General features: G+C 36.3%; 2 protein-coding genes across 4 annotated transcripts in view; one reads left to right on the forward strand and one right to left on the reverse strand.

Moving 5' to 3' along the window:
- Positions 1-1,855, reverse strand: part of LOC135211928 (Y+L amino acid transporter 2-like) — a 16,052-nt gene extending 14,197 nt beyond the window's left edge. The window contains exon 1 of one of the 3 annotated variants that reach the window (XM_064245167.1): positions 1,709-1,855. The gene's annotated coding sequence lies outside the window, so the exon portion shown is untranslated. The other 2 variants (XM_064245166.1, XM_064245168.1) reach the window with 2 other exon arrangements.
- Positions 1,856-11,631: 9,776 nt separating this feature from the next.
- On the forward strand, positions 11,632-20,623 carry LOC135211930 (Y+L amino acid transporter 2-like). The gene is made up of 10 exons (XM_064245169.1): positions 11,632-11,794; positions 13,503-14,001; positions 14,670-14,891; positions 15,469-15,694; positions 16,571-16,615; positions 17,227-17,350; positions 18,049-18,249; positions 18,906-19,055; positions 19,190-19,361; positions 20,000-20,623. The coding sequence occupies exons 2-10, from the start codon at positions 13,644-13,646 to the stop codon at positions 20,059-20,061; spliced, it is 1,560 nt and encodes a 519-aa protein (XP_064101239.1). The 5' UTR covers positions 11,632-11,794; positions 13,503-13,643; the 3' UTR covers positions 20,062-20,623.
- The last annotated feature ends 484 nt before the right edge of the window (positions 20,624-21,107 follow it).

A 21,107-nucleotide genomic window follows, 5' to 3' on the forward strand; every position in this document is an offset into this window, starting at 1 on the left:
ATGACTAGCCTTCCGTTGTAAAATATTGCTGCAAAGCTGAGCGAGCAGCATTGCTGCAAGGAAGTACACGCCATAAAACAGTTGTTGGTCATTCCTCTCTATCTATCTCTCTCTGTCTCTCTGTCTCTCTGTCTCTCTCTCCTACGCTGGTAGATTGAATCTATGGTAATCAACATCTTGTATATATGATCCATTATATTATAATCACTGTTGTTTTCAAAGCACAAGCCAAGTTCAATAAAATATTTTTTTCCTCAACATTTGCACCGTATATCTAATCTAAACTAGAATTACTAGATATTAAGATCTATCTAAGATAAGGATAGATTCGGCAGATTTAAAGGTACAAGTGCCTTAAATGCCTAATATTTCTTGAGCATTTCTGATCTCAGATTATACTAAGCTTCCAAAGAACAGTTAAGTCACTCGTAGTCTCTGAGTGACTTGTAACTTCTGTAGAGTCTGACACAGGTAACTCACTCGTAGCTTTTGCTAACAGCTAAAACACATGTAGCTTCTGTAGCTTCTGGGAACAGTTAGTGCACTCGTAGCTTCTAAAGACAGTCAACTTAAACACAGTAAAACAGTTCACTCACTAATAGCTTCCAAAAGCCACAAACAGCTAAATCACATAGTAGCTTCTGTAGCTTTTAAAAACAGTTAACCGACTCGTAACAGCCACAAACAGCTAAATCACAAATAGCTTCTAAAAACAGTTAACCGACTCGTAACAGCCACAAACAATTTAATCACATATGGCTTCTAAAAACAGTTAATTGACTCGTAACAGCCACAAACAGTCAAATCACAAATAGCTTCTAAAGCTGTTAATCGACTTGTAGCAGCCATAAACAGTTAAATCACATAATAGCTTCAGCAGCTTCTAGAAATAGTTAACTGACTCGTAACAGCCATACACAGTTAAATCACAAATAGCTTCTAAAAACAGTAACAGCCACAAATGGTTAAATCACATATGGCTTCTATAAACAGTTAATCGAATCGTAACAGCAGCAAACAGCTAAATCACATAATAGCTTCTGTAGCTTTTAAAAACAGTTAACTGACTTGTAACAGCCACAAACAGTTAAATCACTTATGGCTTCTATAAACAGTTAATCGAATCATAACAGCAGCAAACAGCTAAATCACATATAGCTTCAGTAGCTTTTAAAGACAGTTAAATCGACTCATAACAGTCATAAACAGTTAAATCACATAATAGCTTCAGCAACTTCTAAAAACTGTTAACCAACTTGCAACAGCCACAAACAGTTAAATCACAAATAGCTTTTGTAGCTTTTAAAAACAGTTAACTGACTCGTAACAGCCACAAACAGTTAAATCACATATAGCTTATAAAAACAGTTCACAGACTCGTAACACCACAAACAGCTAAATCACATATAGCTTCTAAAAACAGCTGGCTGACATGTAACAGCCACAAACAGCTAAATCACTTATAGCTTCTAAAAACAGTTAAAAGACTCGTAACAGCCACCAACCCGTTTTTGTCACTTAGCTTCTACACAGTTAATCACTATAGCTTTCTAAACAGTTAATACTATAACAGCACAAACGGTTAAATCACAAATAGCTTCTAAAAACAGTAATAGCCACAAACGGTTAAATCACATATGGCTTCTGGTAACGGTAAACTCACTAGTAAACAACCGTTCGGAAGGGACTAGAGGAGCAAGCCTACTACCGTGCAATCTGGCTCCGAGGAGTGTGCAGGAACTCCCAGAGAAAACTTTCATTTGGGCCCTGAAGGTGAAATTCGTCCGATCCACAGGCCCAGCAACCACCTTATGATCGACTCTTCTTCCTAGAGTCGTCACGCACAACGACGTTTCGTTTTCTACCATGAAACAGAAAACGGGGAGTTTGCATCGGCTGCAATGTCATCTTTCCTGGAATATGGCTGGACAATTTTCCAGTTTGTCGTAGCGAGGAGGACTGGTGATTGGTGCTAGGCTCGATTGATATCAAGATTTATGCTTTCTGTTGATTATTAGTCAGTAGTTATGTCGGTAATTGGTCTAATTATGCCAAAGAATGACAAAAAACTGACGGGGAAAATAGACGATTGAATCTGAAATGAAAATGTGAACATTCGCAAAAAAATCAGCAATGTTTTCAAGGTCTAGCTTTACCCTTGATACCCAGAGGGAACGGCGAATGGAGAGAGAGAACTTGCCCAGCAACTCTCTCTCTCTCTCTCTCTCTCTCTCTCTCTCTCTCTCTCTCTCTCGTCAGCTGAACACGAGCCAGGAGCACAAACTCCTTATTATAATGTGTGGCAACAGGACATACATACGATTAGATAAATCTCTCTCTCTCTCTCTCTCTCTCTCTCATGTGTCTTGTTATAATATTCCGACTGATATAAGTACCGTTATTAATAAAACCTTTATTGTATGAGTACAATGACGGGAAACGAAGAAAAAAAAATAGACAAGAAAGACAAAATCTGCAACCTTTTTGAAAAGAGGGAATTGCAGATTTGGAGAAAGATGTTACTACAAACATCCTAAGGTATGTCAAACTATGAAATATGGTAAATGTGCATACCTAGATGGCTATGGGGATGATTGCAGAGATCTGCATCCAAAATATGTCAAATCCTAAAAGAAGGAAAAGATGTAAGTTCGACAAAAAATGCAAATATATGCACCCTGTAGCCATGAATCATAATCAAATAAATAACCAACCAAGTAATAAATCCAAAATAGAAAGAAACAAATAAAGAGAGAAATCAAGAATATCAGGTACAAGAGAAAAGCAAACCCAACCAATGAGATATGCAGAGGTGTCAGCAAAAAATTTCAAAGCATCAGCTCCGAAATTCTACTCAAGAGATAATAACTGTATTTATTATGCAAGAGGATATTGCAGAAACGGAGAAAATTGCAGATTCAGACACAAAATGAATAATTATGATGAAGGAAGATCAATATTATGGAAAAGTTGGATTTTTTAATGTCAGAATTTCTGGAAATGAAAAAAAGAGAACAACATACCAGAACAGGAAAGAGACATGGGAAAATCCTTATTAATACCATTATTAATGAAGGAGAAAACACGCAAACCATCATAGTGATGAATGCGCAGGGTTTAGTTACGAGTAACTCAAAAAGAAAAATAGAGTACTTAGAAGCTAACCCAAAATGAAAAGAAAATAGATATAATGAATATAAGTGAAACCTGGTATTCCCCAGAGACTGGGAATGATGATCAATAAAAGTGGGTTTTCCAACTTATAGATCAGATAGAAAAAATAGGAATCAAGGGGGAACCGCAATTATATGGGAAAGACAAAAACAAGGAAAAATATATGAGAAATATAGTAACTCGAATGTGAACTAATAGCGGTAGAATTTGAATCTGAAAAATTAATGAACATAGTAATATATAGACCTCCTAATACTAAAGAGTTTGACTTAATAATTGAAAAATTGGATGATATATGTAGAAACTCACAAGGACTGGACTATTCTCCTATCTGGTGACTTCAACTTTCCTTTCGTAGAATGGAAAGAACGAATAGGAGATTGTGGATGTACTTATACTATAAAAAGAGAGTAATAGTAGTGCGAAGATAAGAGGCAATTTGAAAAGCTATTAGATATGCTACTAGAATACAACATTCAACAAATAAATCACCTGCCCAACAAGAAAGGAAAATACTTTTGACCTAGTATTTGTGAACGAGATGAATTATGTTAAAGAAATAATATATAATGCGAGTATTTTCAGACCATAATGTCATAGACTTAACAGTTCATTCCAAAGCAAGTGAAAAATAGAGATAAGCAAGAAATGAAAAAGTGGGAAGGATATGGAAAATACAACTTCTACAGTAAAAATATAAAATGGTCAGAAATTAATGGAAGAATTAAACAAAGATTGGGATAACATTTTCGTAAGTGATGACATAAGGGTAAATACGGAGATTTATATAAAATATTGGAGAAAATAGTGGATAAATATATACCGAAGAAGAAAAGTAAACATCATTCATGCATACCAAGAGACAGAAGGATCTTGTTCCAGAAAATCAGAAAGTGGAAAAAAGGTCTTGCAAAAGAAAAAAATGCATGGAAAGTTATAGAACTAAAAAGTAAGATAGAAAATGCAGAACAAAAGATTATACAATCAAAAGAAATGAAAAAAAACGGGAATTGGAAGAAAAAACCCTATTAAATATCAAGCAAAACCCAAACTATTATACTCATATGCGAAGAAGATGAATAAAAAGAAGAATAGAAATAGGCCCTCTGAGAATTGAAGGGAGATTAACGAATGAAAAAAAAGGAAATTTGCAACATACTGGCAGAACGATATAGAGAATTCACCCCTAGAATAGATAATGAAGATAATGATATAGAAGTAAGGGACGAAAATAGTGAATATTTAGCTGACATAGAAATTAATGAAGCTGATATTGTGCAGGCAATTATGAAATTAAAAATGGAGCTGCTTGCAGGGCCGGATGGAGTCCCTGCTATTTTGTTAAAGAAAGTAGTTCATCTATCGCAAAGCCACTTGCAATATTATTAAGACAAAGTGTAGATACAGGCAAGGCATTTATGATGAGCACAAATTAGCATATATCACCCCTACTTTCAAAAGTGGATCAAGACTAGAGGCAAGTATTATAGGCCTGTGAGTCTAACATCACATATTATGAAAGTGTATGAAAAGGGTAATGAAGAAAAATATTATGAAACATTTAATAAAAAATAATTTGTTTATATAGGACAAACACGGTTTCGTACCCGGAAAAAGTACACAAACCCAACTGTTAGTCCACCGTGAGAACATATTCAAAATATTGAAAAGCGGAAATGAAACAGATGTGGTTTATCTAGACTTTGCAAAAGCTTTTGACAAAGTAGACCATAATATATTCAAAGAAAATTAGAAAACACAATATCGTAGATAAAGTAGGAAGATGGTTAAAAGAAATTTTTACACAACAGAAAACAGATAGTTATTGCAAACGATGAGAAATCGGATGAAACCAAGGTAATATCCGGTGTGCCACAAAATACGGTGCTAGCTGCAATATGTTTGTTATTATGATTGAAGACATAGACAGTAATGTTAAGGATTCGGTAGTGAGTAGTTTCGTGATGACACAAGAATAAGTAGAGAAATTAACTTGTGATGAAGATAGGAACGCTCTACAAAGAGACCTTAACAAAGTATATGATTGGGCAGAGGAAAATAGGATGGTATTTAACTCTGATAAATTTGAATCAATAAATTATGGACAGAGAAGGAAAGCTATATGCATATAGGGGACCTAATAATTGAGACAATCACAAATAAGGAGGAAGCAGTAAAGACCTTGGTGTGATGATGAATAGGAACATGTTATGCAATGATCAAATAGCAATTCTGTTAGCAAAATGTAAGCAAAAATGGGAATGTTGTTACGGCACTTCAAAACAAGAAAGCTGAACACATGATTATGCTTTATAAAACTATGTTCGTAGTCCACTTGAATATTGCAATATGATATGGTACCCACACTATCAAAAGGATATTGCACAAATAGAGAGTGTACAAAGGTCCTTTACAGCTAGAATAGAAGAAGTTAAGACCTAGACTACTGGAAGTTAGACTACAATCCTTAAAACGATAATATGGTCCATGAAAAGGAGAGAACGCTACATGATAATTCAGGCATGGAAACAGATAGAAGGAATAACAGAAAATATCATGGAACTAAAAATATCAGAAAGAGCAAGCAGAGGTAGATTAATAGTGCCCAAACAAATATACCATGAAAAATAAGGAAAGCACACAGGACATTAATCCACTACGCACCAGCATCGATAATGCAGCGTCTATTCAATGCGTTGCCAGCTCATGTGAGGAAGGTATATCAGGAGTGAGCGTAGATGTGTTTAAGAATAAGCTCGACAAATATCTAAGCTGCATCCCAGGACCATCCAAGATTGGAAGATGCAAAATATACCGGAAGATGTACTAGCAACTCTCTGGGTAGACATTAGAGGCGCACACTGAGGGACCTTGGGGCAACCCAAACGAACTGTAAGGTCTGTAGGTAAGTAAGGTCTCTCTCTCTCTCTCTCTCTCTCTCTCTCCAACGAATAGATGAATTTATATAATCATTCACGAATGGATAATTAATATATATTTACGAAAATGATCAAAATGATGAATAAATAGAGAGAAAGAGAAACGAGAAAGAGAGTGAAAGTTCAAACAGACCTGTTTCTCGTGTTCTTGAACCAGAAAACTTAAGAACAAGTGACCTAGGTTATGGAATAACTTATTCAAGTTTATCATATATTAATGAGATGGACATTTAGTGGTTTATATTATTCACTATCTCTCTTATACACTGTATAAGATAGATAGTTAATAATCGATAAACAAGACAGCTTAGATGATAACAAGAAGAGTATAAACAAGAATAAGGGTAATTGTGATAATGCTATTAAAGTATTTAATAGAATTATCTGATGTAGCATAATAATACAGTATATTTCATTTGATGTGAATAACACAATAACAGAGTATATTTATAGGAAAAACATTTGATATTAGTAAAGTATACTTATAACCTATACAACAAAATACCCAGACTATTGGTCATAAAACTAATTAAGCCAATAAGCACATTATCATAAATAGGTCCCAGTTCCGTAGGCATTACTAAATAACCTTCAGTAATGCCAAACTACAACCCTTTTCATTCCTTTGACTGTACTACAGGTATTACCTAAGGTCCTTTGAGGCGTCCCCTAGGCTACTAGCTGCGACCCTTTTCATTCCTTTGACTGTATCTCCATCCGTTTATGTTCTCTCGTTTCTAACTATTGCTTTAACAATATTCTTAGCTCCGAGTGACCTCACAGGTCAAAGCGAATGACCTCTGGCCTCAATTTTACATCCCATTTTAGGGGATCCATTCTCTGTCAGGCAAAAGTCTTGGTTTTTTTTTTATTAGCTCTTAAAAAAATATTCAGGATTATCAACCAAGGTTTTTATTAGTTTTCTGTGAAAGCAAACTATTGTGCCGTCTTTCTCTGTTAGATCTGAAAACTACTGTGGCTAGAGGGCAGCAAATTGGCGTGCTGATCGTCCACCCTCCAATCATTAAACGTACCAAATTGCAGCCCTCTAGCCTCAGTTGTTTTGATTGAATTTGAATTTAGCCAAAATCGTACTTCTGGAACTTATAAAGATCACAGGATTGATTCTTTTTTCAGGTTAGGTAGAACCGGCTCCCATTACGTGACAGTCGCGTCGAAGTAAAATTCTCATCTGATGTTATTTTATGTTATTTTGACAGCGCTGTCGTCCACTTCAAGATGTTATTGTGCTAAGAATATAATTGAGAGACACCGTGGCGTGTCCTCGCTGGTTTGTATTTATTTTTTTCTTCATTATTTTTCTCCTAACTGCGTCATATCTTTTTTTTTTAGGATTTTATCATCTACCATTAGTTCCTGGTCCTCTCAAAAAGTAAGATAAACAAAAAAAAATTATTGACAATTCTATAATAACTTTGGAACATCTGCATCAGTTTAATTCTCAATAAAAAAAAAGGCGCTGCCAGACGCACAATCAGGGGTAACTTCAACCTTAAATAAGCAAATAAAAAAAACTACTGAGGCTAGAGGGCTGCAATTTGCTATGTCTGATGACTGGAGGGTTGATGATCAACATGCCAATTTGCAGCCCTCTAGCCTCAGCAATTTTTCAGATCTGAGGGCGGACAGATACCAATCATTTTCAACCTTATCAATAAGTTTTACATGTAATGTGACCTGTTACTCAGGTGAATCTTGGTCAAAATTCTATGACATTTGCAATTTCATCATATATCACATTGGCTTGTATTCTCTGTCATGCATCTTTTATTATTATTATTATTTTTTTTTTGCTCTATCACAGTCCTCCAATTTGGCTGGATGGTATTTATAGTGTGGGGTTCCGGGTTGTCTTCTGCCTCCTTAGGGGTCCATCACTTTTCTTACTATGTGTGCCGTTTCTAGGATCACACTCTTCTGCATGAGTCCTGGAGTTACTTCAGCGTCTAGTTTTTCTAGATTCCTTTTCAGGGATCTTGGGATGTCGCTAGTGTTCCTATGATTATTGGTACAATTTCCACTGGCATATCTCTATCCTTCTTATTTCTATTTTCAGGTCTGATACTTATCCCATTTTTTTTCCCTTTCTTTCTCTTCAACTCTAGTGTCCCATGGCATTGCGACATCAATGAGTGATACTTTCTTCTTGATTTTGTCAATCAACGTCATGTCTGGTCTATATGCACGTATCACCCTATCCGTTCTGATACCATAGTCCCAGAGGATCTTTGCCTGATCGTTTTCTATCACTCCTTCTGGTTGGTGTTCGTACCACTTATTACTGCAAGGTAGCTGATGTTTCTTGCACAGGCTCCAGTGGAGGGCTTTTGCACTGAAATCATGCCTCTTTTTGTACTGGTTCTGTGCAAGTGCCGGACATCGCTTGCTATGTGTTTATGGTTTCATTTCGTATTGCACTTGCTACATATGGGAGAGATGTTATTTCCGTCTATCGTTCTTTGAACATATCTGGTTCTAGGGCCTGATCTTGTCCGCCTGTTATCATTCCTTCAGTTTCCTTCTTGAGCTCTCCCCTCTGTAGCCATTGCCAGTGTCATCGCTGGCTAGTTCTTTAGTCTGTCTCATGTATTGTCCATGCATTGGTTTGTTATGCCATTCCTGTTCTGTTTGTCATTCTCCTGTTTCTGTATATTATCGGGTCTTCGTCTACTTTTATCAGTCCTTCTTCCCATGCACTCTTGAGCCACTCGTCTTCACTGGTTTTTCAGATATTGCCCCAGTGCTCTATTTCTCGATGTTGACGCAAGTCCTCTAAATTAGTTTAGTAGTTCTCTCCCTCCTCCTTCCTTTCGTGTTATGTATAGTCTGTCCGTATTTGCTCTTGGGTGTAGTGCTTGTCTATTGTCATATGTTTCCTAGTTTTCTGGTCTATGCTGAGGAGTTCTGCTTTCGTCCATTCGACTAATCCTGCGCTGTATCCGATTATTGGCACTGCCCGTGTGTTTATGGCTTTTCCGGTGTTGAGTTTTGACTTGAGTATCGCCTTGAGTCTCTGCATATACGTATATATATTATATATATATATATATATATATATATATATATATCTATATATATATATATATTATTATTATTATTATTATTATTATTATTATTATTATTATTATTATTATTATTATTAGTTATTATTAACTTTTAAGCCTTGACGTAGACTCCCTATTCACAAAAGTACCAGTACAGGACGTTCTTCAGTTTTTAAGGGAAAAATTATCCCCCTATTCAGATCATTTCCCTTTGGCACTTGACAAAATAATAAAGTTAGTTGAATTATGTGCATCTAATAACGTATTTTCATTCGGGGAATCATTCTACAAGCAAAAAATTCGGGTGAGTATGGGTAGTCCTTTAAGTCCTATTTTAGCCAATCTGTACATGGAATACTTTGAAACTACAGGAATAAATGCAATAAAACCCAAAAACATGTGGATGAGATACGTGGATGACATACTAACATTTTGGGTAAATAAGTGGGGTAATTTTAATGAATTCCTCTCAAAATTAAACGCATTAGTGCCCAGCATCAAATTTAAAGTGAATGGGAAACAGACAACAAAATTCCTTTTCTTGATGTTTTAATAATCAGAGACACGACAGAATACAAATTTACCATATACAGAAAAACCAACGTTCTCACTTTCATATATTCACTACTTTAGCTATCATGACAATACTATCAAGATAGGTGTAGCTAGAACCTATTCTTAAGAGCCTTACGAATTTGTTCCCCAGATTTCTGGAAAAAGAATTTGAACTAATTCGCAAGCAACTTTCATCTTTAAAGTATCCTGACCATATAATTGAGAAAGCAATTCAAAAGCAAAACGTAATTTCTACCGACCCCCTAAAGACAAGACCAGAGACACACCCAACAATAAAATAAAAATTCCCCACCTGGAGACGATTAAGAGAGTAACTCACACCCTTGGGAAATCCAACCCTTTTGCATTTACCTACCCAAATACCTTAGCCAAATCCTTGATTAACGTCCAACAAAAGACATCTCCCAAAGACTCTGGTATATGAGATCCCATGCCAGGACTGTGACCAATCTTACATCGGATTTACAGGTAAATCACTTCCCCAGAGATTAATACAACACAAACGGTCAGTTAGGTATAGACAACAGAACTCGGCTATTTTCAACCATATAAATGAACGTAACCATAGAATAAACTGAATATGTCACGTGTAATTATAGCAGCAACTGCCGGTACAAGAGTCAAATGATGGAATCGGCCTTTAATAAAAGACAAGCAGGTAATGAACATCTCAAAAGGGAATTGGATATCAGATATCGTCGACGCAGTGTTCATTCAACCAACGCTAAGAAGATTAAAGGAAGATATCACGTGGGGGTGACCTAAATTGGCTTACTTGTATACGAATCTCTTGGTATAAATACCTTTTACCCTTTTGTTCTGTAAACTTTTCTCATTCATATACCTGAAGGAGAGAGACAGCAGTCTCTGAAATATAGTACTCTTCTCTCGACAGTTTGTTTTTAATGGCTCCTTTTATAATTAGATATATGTATATATCGATATATATATATATATAGATATATATATATATGTATATCATGTATATGTATATAGATATGTATATGTATATATATATAGAGATAAAAAATATATAATATATATATACATATATATATATATATATGTATTATTATATAGGTATATATATAGGGATATGTATTATATATATATATATACTATATATATGTGTGTGTATATATATATATATATATATATATATATATATATATATATATATATATATATATATATATATATATATATATATATGTCGACGTTCTCAGGTGTACTACCCTCATTAGACAACCTTTGGCGCTGTTGATGTTGTGTATGTATACGTGTGTGTGTAGGTTTGTGTATGTGTGTGTATATAAGGTGTTAGCTCTGTATCTATTTTTAGTTTAAACACATGTCCGGTTTAAATCTATTTTTGTTTTTATGAGTTTTTTTGGAATTCTTGGATAAATAAGTAGAATTAAGAGACGATAACATAGTCTGTTTTGCAAATAAGTAAATATATTTTTATTTGAGACAGAATTAATAATAAGTCCTTTCATACATACGTAAATACGTCTTGTTTTGAAACAATTAGACTTGATATTACGCTTGTTTTTTTTCTTTAAATACCTGAATTATCCAAATTATTGTAGGATAAATAGGCAGAATTGCAGTTGATAATGCTCTGCGTTTCGTAAATACGTATTGATTTTTCCTCTCAATACGTAAATATGACCAGGTTGCGGACAATTTGGGTCGGTTTTGTCTAAATACGTGATTTTATCAGATCCTAGAGGGAGAGACATTATTGCATTTCCATCTAAATATGTTAAATACGTTTTGTTTTCACGTGAGCGAAGAAGAAGAAGAAGAAGAAGAAGAAGAAGAAGAAGAAGAGGTGAAAAAGAACCGTTTGTACCTTGAGCTTCGCAGAAGCAGAAGGTAGACATGTAGAGTAGAAGGTTCAGTGCCTTCTCGGCAGTTCCCCAGGGCAGGTGTTGCGCGCCTACTCTGTTTGAGACACTCTGAGAGATATTCATTTTAAACACGTTTTTGCGCGAGTGTTATTTGAGAAACCGACTGTTAAAGTGTCGCTTTTTTGTGAGTTATTTGCTGTATTAACAGTTAATGTGTCGAGTGGTAATCTGTATTTATGTTATTATTAGTTTTGACTTATTTTAACATTTTTGTGTGTGTTTTAACCTTGAAAAGTCGAAATGAAAAGTATATTTCTAACATGATTTAATGTTTTTTGTCAATTACTTGATGTATTAACTGTCAATGCATTTAGTGGTAATCTATAGATACTGTAATTAACAATTTTGCCTAATAGCTTAACCTTGTACTTTTTATATTTAACATTTTGTTAGAATTCAATCCTAAATGGCAACTCACCCAAATACTCATATATTTTTACAAACCTCCAATGCCATAAAGACAATAATTTAAAGCCTCTAAGAGCAGATAACTTTCTTCAAACCGACCTCAAACAAATTATAACATAAATTTTTACTCATTTCTGGGTTAATTTTAAAATTAAATCGCCAGTTTCTTTAAAGCTCTGAAGTAAATTTCTCCGTCCGATGTCGTCTGCTGTAAGGAGTTCCCTAGGGCGGCATTCATTCTCCCGGCCAGATTCAGGTCAGCTTGGACTATACAGTTAAGCGATTGTGATCTCTTATTTTTCAAGCGTTTTTAAAGTTGAAATACAAAGACGAGCGAGGATTATGATTAGTTATTATAGAAAAAAATAATAACTAGCAATGTTTGATATAGAGAGGCAGAGAGATGAGGATTGTAGTTAGTACTGGGCCTATAAAAAAGACTAAACCCGTCTTGTGAGTCAAGGTTATGCGATGTTTGATGTAGAGAGAAACATCCATTGATTGAAGTTTTGAAGATAGACTGCAAAGACAAGTTAGGATTCTAACTAGTTGTTATCATACAAACAAAATAAATAATAATGTTTAATGTAGAGATCCACAGAGATGGAGATTGTAGCTTAGTGTTTAAGCCTATGTGAAAAAAAATGACTATACATTGAGTTTAGAAAACCCATCCTGTTAACCAAGGCTGAGTGAAGTTGGGTGTAGTGAAAACATCCTTTGTTTTGATGGCGCAAAGGTCAGTTGATGAAAACCGAACCAGTCTTTGCATTCAGATCACACCTCTCGTTCTACAAATAATAGGGCTATAATTGTGTCTCTGTCCTTAAGGTATAGGATCACTCACTCCAACAATAGGCCTAACATATAGGAACTGTAAGTCCTATGATCTAAAGTTTTGCAATGTCAGTACTCTAAATTCTTTTCCTATAGTATGGTCTATAATTACGTAATTGCGAGAGTTTTGTAATCCATCTCCTTTCCTTCGAATCAGGGGAACAATGGCTGATTTTACGTAAAAGTTCCCACGGGAAATTTACTTTTTCTTAACTCTATTCCTGTTTTAGGGCTCAATTCTTGTCACAGAGCGAATTGCAGATTGTCATTTGAACTCCCCCCCCCCCTCTCTCTCTCTCTCTCTCTCTCTTCTCTCTCTCTCTCTCTCGTCTCTCTCTCTCTCAAACTTTTCTTTTTCGTTGTCATCGCCTCTTCCGTAAAGCTTTTAATTTTCCGAAGGTCACGCTAACTTAGTGCTAAAATCTCGTATTGCCCTACATTTCTCAACAAACAACTGCTACTCTGTACTGGGCTTCTCTCTCTCTCTCTCTCTCTCCTTGGATATGCAGGCCTTGTTGATTACAGATAAATGAATAAATAACATATTCTAATGAAAATGTATTCTAATAACACAATCTTTTCACCAGATATTGGCCCATAACATGAACCCAAGTTCCTCTGCTGGGAAATAAACGTTGTCTTTGCTGAGAGAAACATTACCAAGACACCGTTTTCAACGACCAATTTCTGTGGTGACGTTTCGTCAGCCATTGCTGAAAAGACATAAAATGGATAATCCAGCATTTGACAACACAGAGAAATCTGCTAGCTACCAGACGAGTTTGCCACCAAGGAAAGATGGTAGGCCTAGCTCAGAGCCACAAAATGTCGATTCTCAAGGCACCACAGTGACATCCAAGAAAGTTCTGACGCAACCAGACACCTCCACACCCTTGGTGGGCCTGAAGAAGGAATTAAGCCTCTGGAATGGAGTTGGAATCATAATCGGAATCATTATTGGTTCTGGGATCTTCGTGTCGCCTGGGAATGTGCTCAGAAATACCGGGAGCGTCGGCATGTCTCTGATCGTGTGGGTGGGAACTGGTTTAATGAGCATCGTTGGTGCTCTGTGCTATGCCGAGCTAGGTGAGTCTAGTTTACTGGTTTTATTGGGTCTAAATGCTGCAGTTTAATCTATAAAACAAAAGGCAGAGTATTGAATTAAGTATATTATATATCTTTACACTTTTTTACTTGTTAGTACTAGACCACTTGCTGCAGTCGATTTTTATCTTTTTACACATTGTACCCCAATTGTATTAGTGACCATAAGTTTATTATTATCTATTCAATTTACCAATTTCCCCTAATGTAATATTATTTATTTTGTTACTAAGTTTTCACATTTTATACAATTGATACTAGTTTGACCTTGCAAATAATTCAAATTATTATTTGTAACCTAAAACTTTGAGAAGTTCGACAACAACACACGACACATCTTGATAAAACTATAAACCATTTTAACACCACGTTTTACCAATGTTATTTTAGCTGTAATATCATTTGGCTGTGCTAATTTTGGCCTGATTTAATGTAAAGTTTTAAACCACCTCTGGTTTAGAATAAACCTTTTTCATATAAAAAAAAACTCTAAAAGAAAATCAGAGACATTTTTAAAAGAGCATCAGCCTCGCAACGCGATTATGAGACAACCAAAACCTCTCATCTTCCTCTTCTTCTTTATTTCCCTCTTCTTCTTCTTCTTCTTCTTCTTCTTCTTCTTCTTCTTCTTCTTCTTCTTCTTCTTCCAGGAACGATGATTCCGAAGAGCGGCGGAGCCTACGCCTACGTCCTGGAAGCCTTCGGTCCAGTACCAGCATTCCTGATCCTCTGGATCCACATAACGATCCAGAGACCCAGTGCCAGGTCGATCAACGCCCTGACCTTCGCTACGTACCTCCTCCAGCCTACTTTCCCGAGCTGCATGGTGCCGCCCTACGCCGCCGTTAGGCTGATAGCTGCTGCTTTGCTGTGTAAGATGCGGGTGGTTTGAATTTAGATAAGTAAATCGATTAACAAATAGATAATTTGGTAATGAATGAGACTAATTTGCTTTTATATGAATAAATAAATCAATAAATGATAAAATATAGGTCTAAATAAAATAGATAAATCAATAAATGATAAAATATAGGACTAACTGGAACGAATAATTTGACTCATGGTTCTTCTTTGATATATCGATCTAATTCTTTGTTATCCGAGTAATTTTAGTGTCTATAGTGCTTTATATTGTATCTAGTTTAATTGTTCGAAGTTACTATAACCTTATGATAGATACTGATGGGTTACTGATTAATGTTTCTGTAAATATTTACTATAGTACCACAACCAGTCTCGAACTGGGTCCATGTTTAGTACTATCCCATTTGAACGAACGTTAAAATGTAAGCAAAAGACGGTGAGCATTCGGTAACAGTTGATTTATGATAGATTTTAACATGATAATCATATTTAGCACATTAAAAAGGGACAATACTCTATATTGTGTTTTGGCGCTGAAATGAATCAATAGGCCTACCATAGACTCACCCAAGAATGCAATTCCAGTCATCATAACCTACATCAACTGCGCAGGAATCAAGTTCGGAACTAGGGTCCAGGATTCCTTCGCCGTCCTGAAAATAGCGTCCTTGGTGGTCATAGTCGTCGCGGGATTCTATCATCTGGCTACAGGACACACTGAAAACCTGCAGGATCTGATGGCAGGGACTGTGGACAGTCCTTCGTCGATTGCGACTGCTCTTTACTCGACGCTCTTCGCCTACAGCGGATGGTGAGTTGTGGCATTGCATTTTCGTATTGCAGGAATAGTTCAAACTATTGAGAAAAGTGTTCCAAGTAAGTGATGCAGCCATAGGAAAAGTTTGAATTGCTGAAAAGCTGTTCTAAGTAAGTGATACAGTTACAGGAACAGTTCAAACTATTGAGAAAAGTGTTCCAAGTAAGTGGTACAGTCACAGGAACAGTTTAAATTGTTGAAAAGCTGTTCCAAGTAAGTGATGTAGTGACAGGAACAGTTTGAAATATTGACAAAAATGTTCCAAGTAAGTGATACAGTCACAGGAAAAGTTTAAATTGTTGAAAAGCTGTTCCAAGTAAGTGATACATTTACAGGAACATTCAAACTATTGAGAAAAGTGTTCCAAGTAAGTGGTACAGTCACAGGAGCAGTTTAAATAGTTGAAAAGCTGTTCCAAGTAAGTAATGCAGTCACAGGAACAGTTTAAATTGTTGAAAAGCTGTTCCAAGTAAGTGATGTAGTGACAGGAACAGTTTGAAATATTGGCAAAAATGTTCCAAGTAAGTGGTACAGTTACAGGAACAGTTTAAATTGTTGAAATACTGTTCCAAGTAAGTGATGCAGGCACAGGAACAGTTTAAATGGTTGAAAAGCTAGCTTCAAACAAAGGGTTCAGAGTATCTGCTTCATCTCACTAGAGTTCAGAGTGTTGAAAGTGTTCCAGACAACTGTTTCAGTTACTGGATCAGTTTACGGTCTTTGAAAAGCTTTGCAAAGAAGTGATTCAATTACTTGGAGAGTTTGAAGTCTTGGAGAAAGTGTTCCAAATAAGTGACTTAATTCAATATCCTTCTTGTTTAGACTACAGGAACAGCTTAAAATTGTTTAATTCATTTATTTTTATTACAGGAACAGCTTAAACGGACTGACCGAGGAATTAAAGGACCCGTTCAGGTAAAGTGCCTCGATTCTTTAGTGGCTTTATCTTAGTACCTTTGTGTGACTTATAATCTCACATAAGTTTTGCATTGTAAGTGTAGATGAATATTTGTGCAATTCAGCAAAGGGTCACAAAACTGAATAAATTTGACATTTTTGTCATATTTCTTCCTTCCAAGGACTTACCAAGAGCCATAGGAACACAGAACTGCATAAATTTGACGTTTTTTCATACTTCTTCATACCAGGAATATACCCAAGAACCATAGGGTCACCCTTTCTTCCCCCTTGGATCACATGGCTGCTTAAATATCCAATTTTTCCCCATCTTTTCCCCATTGGATCACATGCATTTGTAATTTTTTCCATACTGTTCTTTCTAGGAATTTACCTTTTCCCTTCAATAGGGTCACAGAACTGCATAACTTTGCAATTTTTCTCAACTTTCTGACATACAGGAACTTACCTTTTCGCTTTTTTTTCCTTCCATAGGGTCACAGAACTGCATAAATTTGCAATTTTTTCAACTTTCTGCCTTACAGGAACTTACTTTTTCACTTTTTTTTCCTTCCATAGGGTCACAGAATTGCATATATTTGTAATTTTTTCCACCTTTTTCCTTCCAGGAACTTTCCAAAGGCCATTGCAATCTCTCTGGGGACTGTCATCATCATATACACACTGACAAACATCGCCTACTTCGTCGTGTTGACTCCTGAGGAGATTCTGGCCTCCAGCGCCGTGGCTGTGGTGAGGATTTGTCAGACTATTGAACAGGTTCCAGTCAGACTTAAGTCAGATTTCAGAACAAATTTTAGGAAATAATTTAGGAGGTTTGAGTCAGATTTTAGGAGGATTATGGGACATATTTTTGAGATTACAGGCAATTTGTAGGACAGATTTCAGAACAGATTTTAGGAGATTCCAGGCAGATTCTGGTCAGATTCCAGTAAAATCTCAGCCAAATTCCGGTCAAATTCCAGTCAAATCATAGCCAGATTCCAGTCAAATCTCAGTCAGATTTCCAATTCCATTCAAATCTCAGCCAGATTCCAGTCAGATTCCAGCCAGATTTCAGTCAAATCTCAGCCAGAGTCCAGTCAAATATTAGTCGGATTCCAGTCAGATCTCAGCCAGATTCCAGTCAGATCTCAGCCATATTCCAGTCAGATCTCAACCAGATTCCATTCAAATCTCAGCCAGATTCCAGTCAAATCTCAGTTAGATTCCAGTCAAATCTCAGCCAGATTCCAGTCAAATCTCATACAGATTCCAGTCAAATCTCTGCCAGATTTCCAGCCAGATTCCAGTCAAATCTCAGCCAGATTCCACTCAGATATCAGTCAAACTTGATCAATCAGGCTAATTCCCAATTCCAAAGCCTGAACTAGACCTATATATACGTACACTATAATTTATATATCACATATATACATCTCCTTCGTCAGACCTTCGGCAGTAGGATGCTGGGTTTCCTAGGGTGGATCATCTCCCTCTTCGTGGCCTGCTCCACCTTCGGGAACTGCAATGGCAATGTCATCACCCAGTCACGTCTCCACTTCGCAGGAGCCCGAGAAGGGCAGCTCCCGTCGTGTCTGACTCTGGTCAATGTGAAGAGGTTTACCCCCATCCCTGCCATTATCAGCGTGGTATGTACTATGTGGTGTTTGGTTGTGGGAGATCATATACCTCTCTCTCTCTCTTCTTGATCTCTCTCTGTCCCTGTGGGCTCTGTCTGTCTGTCTGTGTCTGGCTGTTTCTATCTTTTTCGCTCTCTCTGTTTTTCTCCCTTTCTTCCCCCACCTCTCTCTGGAGAGCATTTCTCTCTCTCTTGATCTCTCTTGATCTCTTTTATTTTCTCTCTGGCTCTCTCTCTGTCTCTTTTATTCATCTCTCTCTATTCCTGTGTCTGACGGTGTTTCCTCTCTCTCTCTCTCTCTCTGTTATTTTCTCTGTCTCTGTCTCTCTGTCTCCCCCTCTCTCTCTCTCTCTCTCTGTTATTTTCTCTCTGTCTCTGTCTCTCTCTCTGTCTCCCTCTCTGTCTCTTTTCTTGGTCTCTCCCTCTCTCTACGGTGTTGTCTCTCTCTCTCTCTACTGTCTCTCTCTCTCTCGTCTCTCTGACTCTCTCTGTGTCTCTCTCTGTTCTCTGTCCTATCTCTGTTCCCTCCCTCTTTGTCTTTTCTTTGGTCTCTCCCTCTCTCTCTCTGTTCCTGTGTCTGACGGTGTTTATCTCTCTCTCTCTCTCTCTCTCTCTCTCTCTCTCTCTCTCTCTAGGCCCATTACCTATACTGTGGCTCTATTTCAGGACATAATTCCTCTCATTATGCTGCTCGTGCCGGAAATGAGTTCTCTACTGGCCTACACATCTTTCACCAGGAACCTGACGGACTTCCTGTGCGTCCTGGCTCTCCTGTGGCTCAGGTACAAGGAGCCAGATCGACATAGGCCTATCAAGGTACGACCAGGAGGGAGAGGATTCGGAAATTATTGAAACTCTTGAAATAAAACGAATTCCATCGGTTAAATACTCATACCTTTGTGAGCTTAGTCTATAGAATCTGCTAAACGTTGACACATTTCTCCCAAAAGGTGTGGTTGGGTTTCCCAATCTTATTCCTAGGCCTAACGATCTTCGTGGCCTTGTTTCCGGTCATTCAGAGGCCTATAGAAATCGGTGTGGCCACCGGGGTGTTTCTCTGTGGCCTCATCGTGTACTACTTGACCCAGCATCTCAAGTTTAAGGTCGTCAATGACGCCATGGGTGAGTTAGGCCTAGGGTTTTGTGTTTTTTGGTAATTTTCTTTTAGAATTTGTGTTTGTGTTTTTTCAATCTTTTAAAAATTTTTGTAGGGTAGAATGAGAGTTGAAGTAGGCCTATGGGGTTTTGTTACTCTTTTAGTTTTTTTGTGGGGAGGTAAACTTTGAGTTGGACTAGGCCTATGTTTGTGTTTTTTCCAATTTTTTATTTTGTTGGATGAATGTGAGTTGGAATAAACCTATTATTCTGAAGATTTTGGAAAGAAGTCTTTTAAGTAGATTTGGGTATCAACAATTATTACTTTGATTACTGTATAAAACTAGGCCGATCACTTTTATTTTTGTTAATTGTGCCATTAATTTCTTTATAAAACTAGGCCTATCACTTTTCCCTTTTTTTCTTTTACGATTAAATTCACTTATTTGTGCCATGAATTTCTTTATAAAACTAGACCTATCACTTTTCACTTTTTTCTTTTACGGATAAATTCACTTATTGGTACCATGAATTTCTTTTTCAAACTAGACCTATCACTTTTCACTTTTTTCTTTTACGGATAAATTCACTTATTTGTGCCATGAATTACTTTATAAAACTAGGCCTATCACTTTTCACTTAATCCTTTTTTCTTTTTTTTCCAGATAAACTGACCTATTTGTGCCAGATTCTTCTTGTAAGTGTACAAGCAGAGAAAATAGATTAGGTTCTTCCTTACTTTTATAAGTACTTTCTAGTTTGATAAGTCTCCGAATAATATTACTTCATAAAAGTCCTGTTATGATTTCACAAGCCTCTGGATAATATTAAGAAACATTTTTCCCTGTGATAATTTGTCAGGTAAGCTATGAGACGTAACGTTACAACCGTGATCATAAACTAAGACTGTTTTATCATTATATGCTTAATGTATTTAGGTTGTAAATATCATTGTTTTTAATGACATACTCTGTAAAAAGTAAAATGCAATGCAGTACCAGTATTGTTTTAGTATGAAAAGTGTGTAGCATCAAGTTGGACTTAACGACCAAGCAAGATATGAACAGCCAATTGTAAGTAGAAGAGCGTCTCTAGTAATTCACTACTTACTGCTATAAGTATGTTATGTTAATATTAAGTAGTAGATTCTTAAGTAAATAATTTCCTGTGATATATTGTAAAGTAACCTATAAGACTATAGACCTAACAGACTCTGCATAGGCCTAACAGATGAGTATTGTTGAAATGTAATTTGATGAATAAATAACTATTTTAACATGGAAAAAATATTCATTTCAATGATTCGTTCATTTCACAGATTCATAAGTGTGTAAAGATCGTTCCGATATTAAAAAGTGCTATAGACATGTGAGACATTACAGATTTTCCTTTGTCAGTCTAACAGAGACAATTTTGTGATGTTTCTTGGGATTTTTCTTCTATATTTTAAACTCGGATAATGTTTGAGAAGTCTTCATGATGCATCTAAGTCAACAGAAATGGACTCAAATGAACGAATGTACAACTTCCATGGAACAAACTTGATTAACTTGATTCCAAACAGTGAACAAATGTACAAAAATATGATTCCATAACAGTGAACAAATGTACAATATCCACGGGATAAACTAGACTCAGAACAGTGAAGAAATGTATAATTGTTATGGAACGAACTAGACTAAAATAACAGAGAACAAATATACAGTTGCCCTGGAACAATCTGTACAATTTTCATGGAACAAACTGTACAATTTTCACAGGAAAATCTAGACT

The sequence above is a fragment of the Macrobrachium nipponense genome, chromosome 40 (genome assembly GCF_015104395.2).
Source record: "Macrobrachium nipponense isolate FS-2020 chromosome 40, ASM1510439v2, whole genome shotgun sequence".
Classification (NCBI taxonomy): domain Eukaryota; kingdom Metazoa; phylum Arthropoda; class Malacostraca; order Decapoda; family Palaemonidae; genus Macrobrachium; species Macrobrachium nipponense.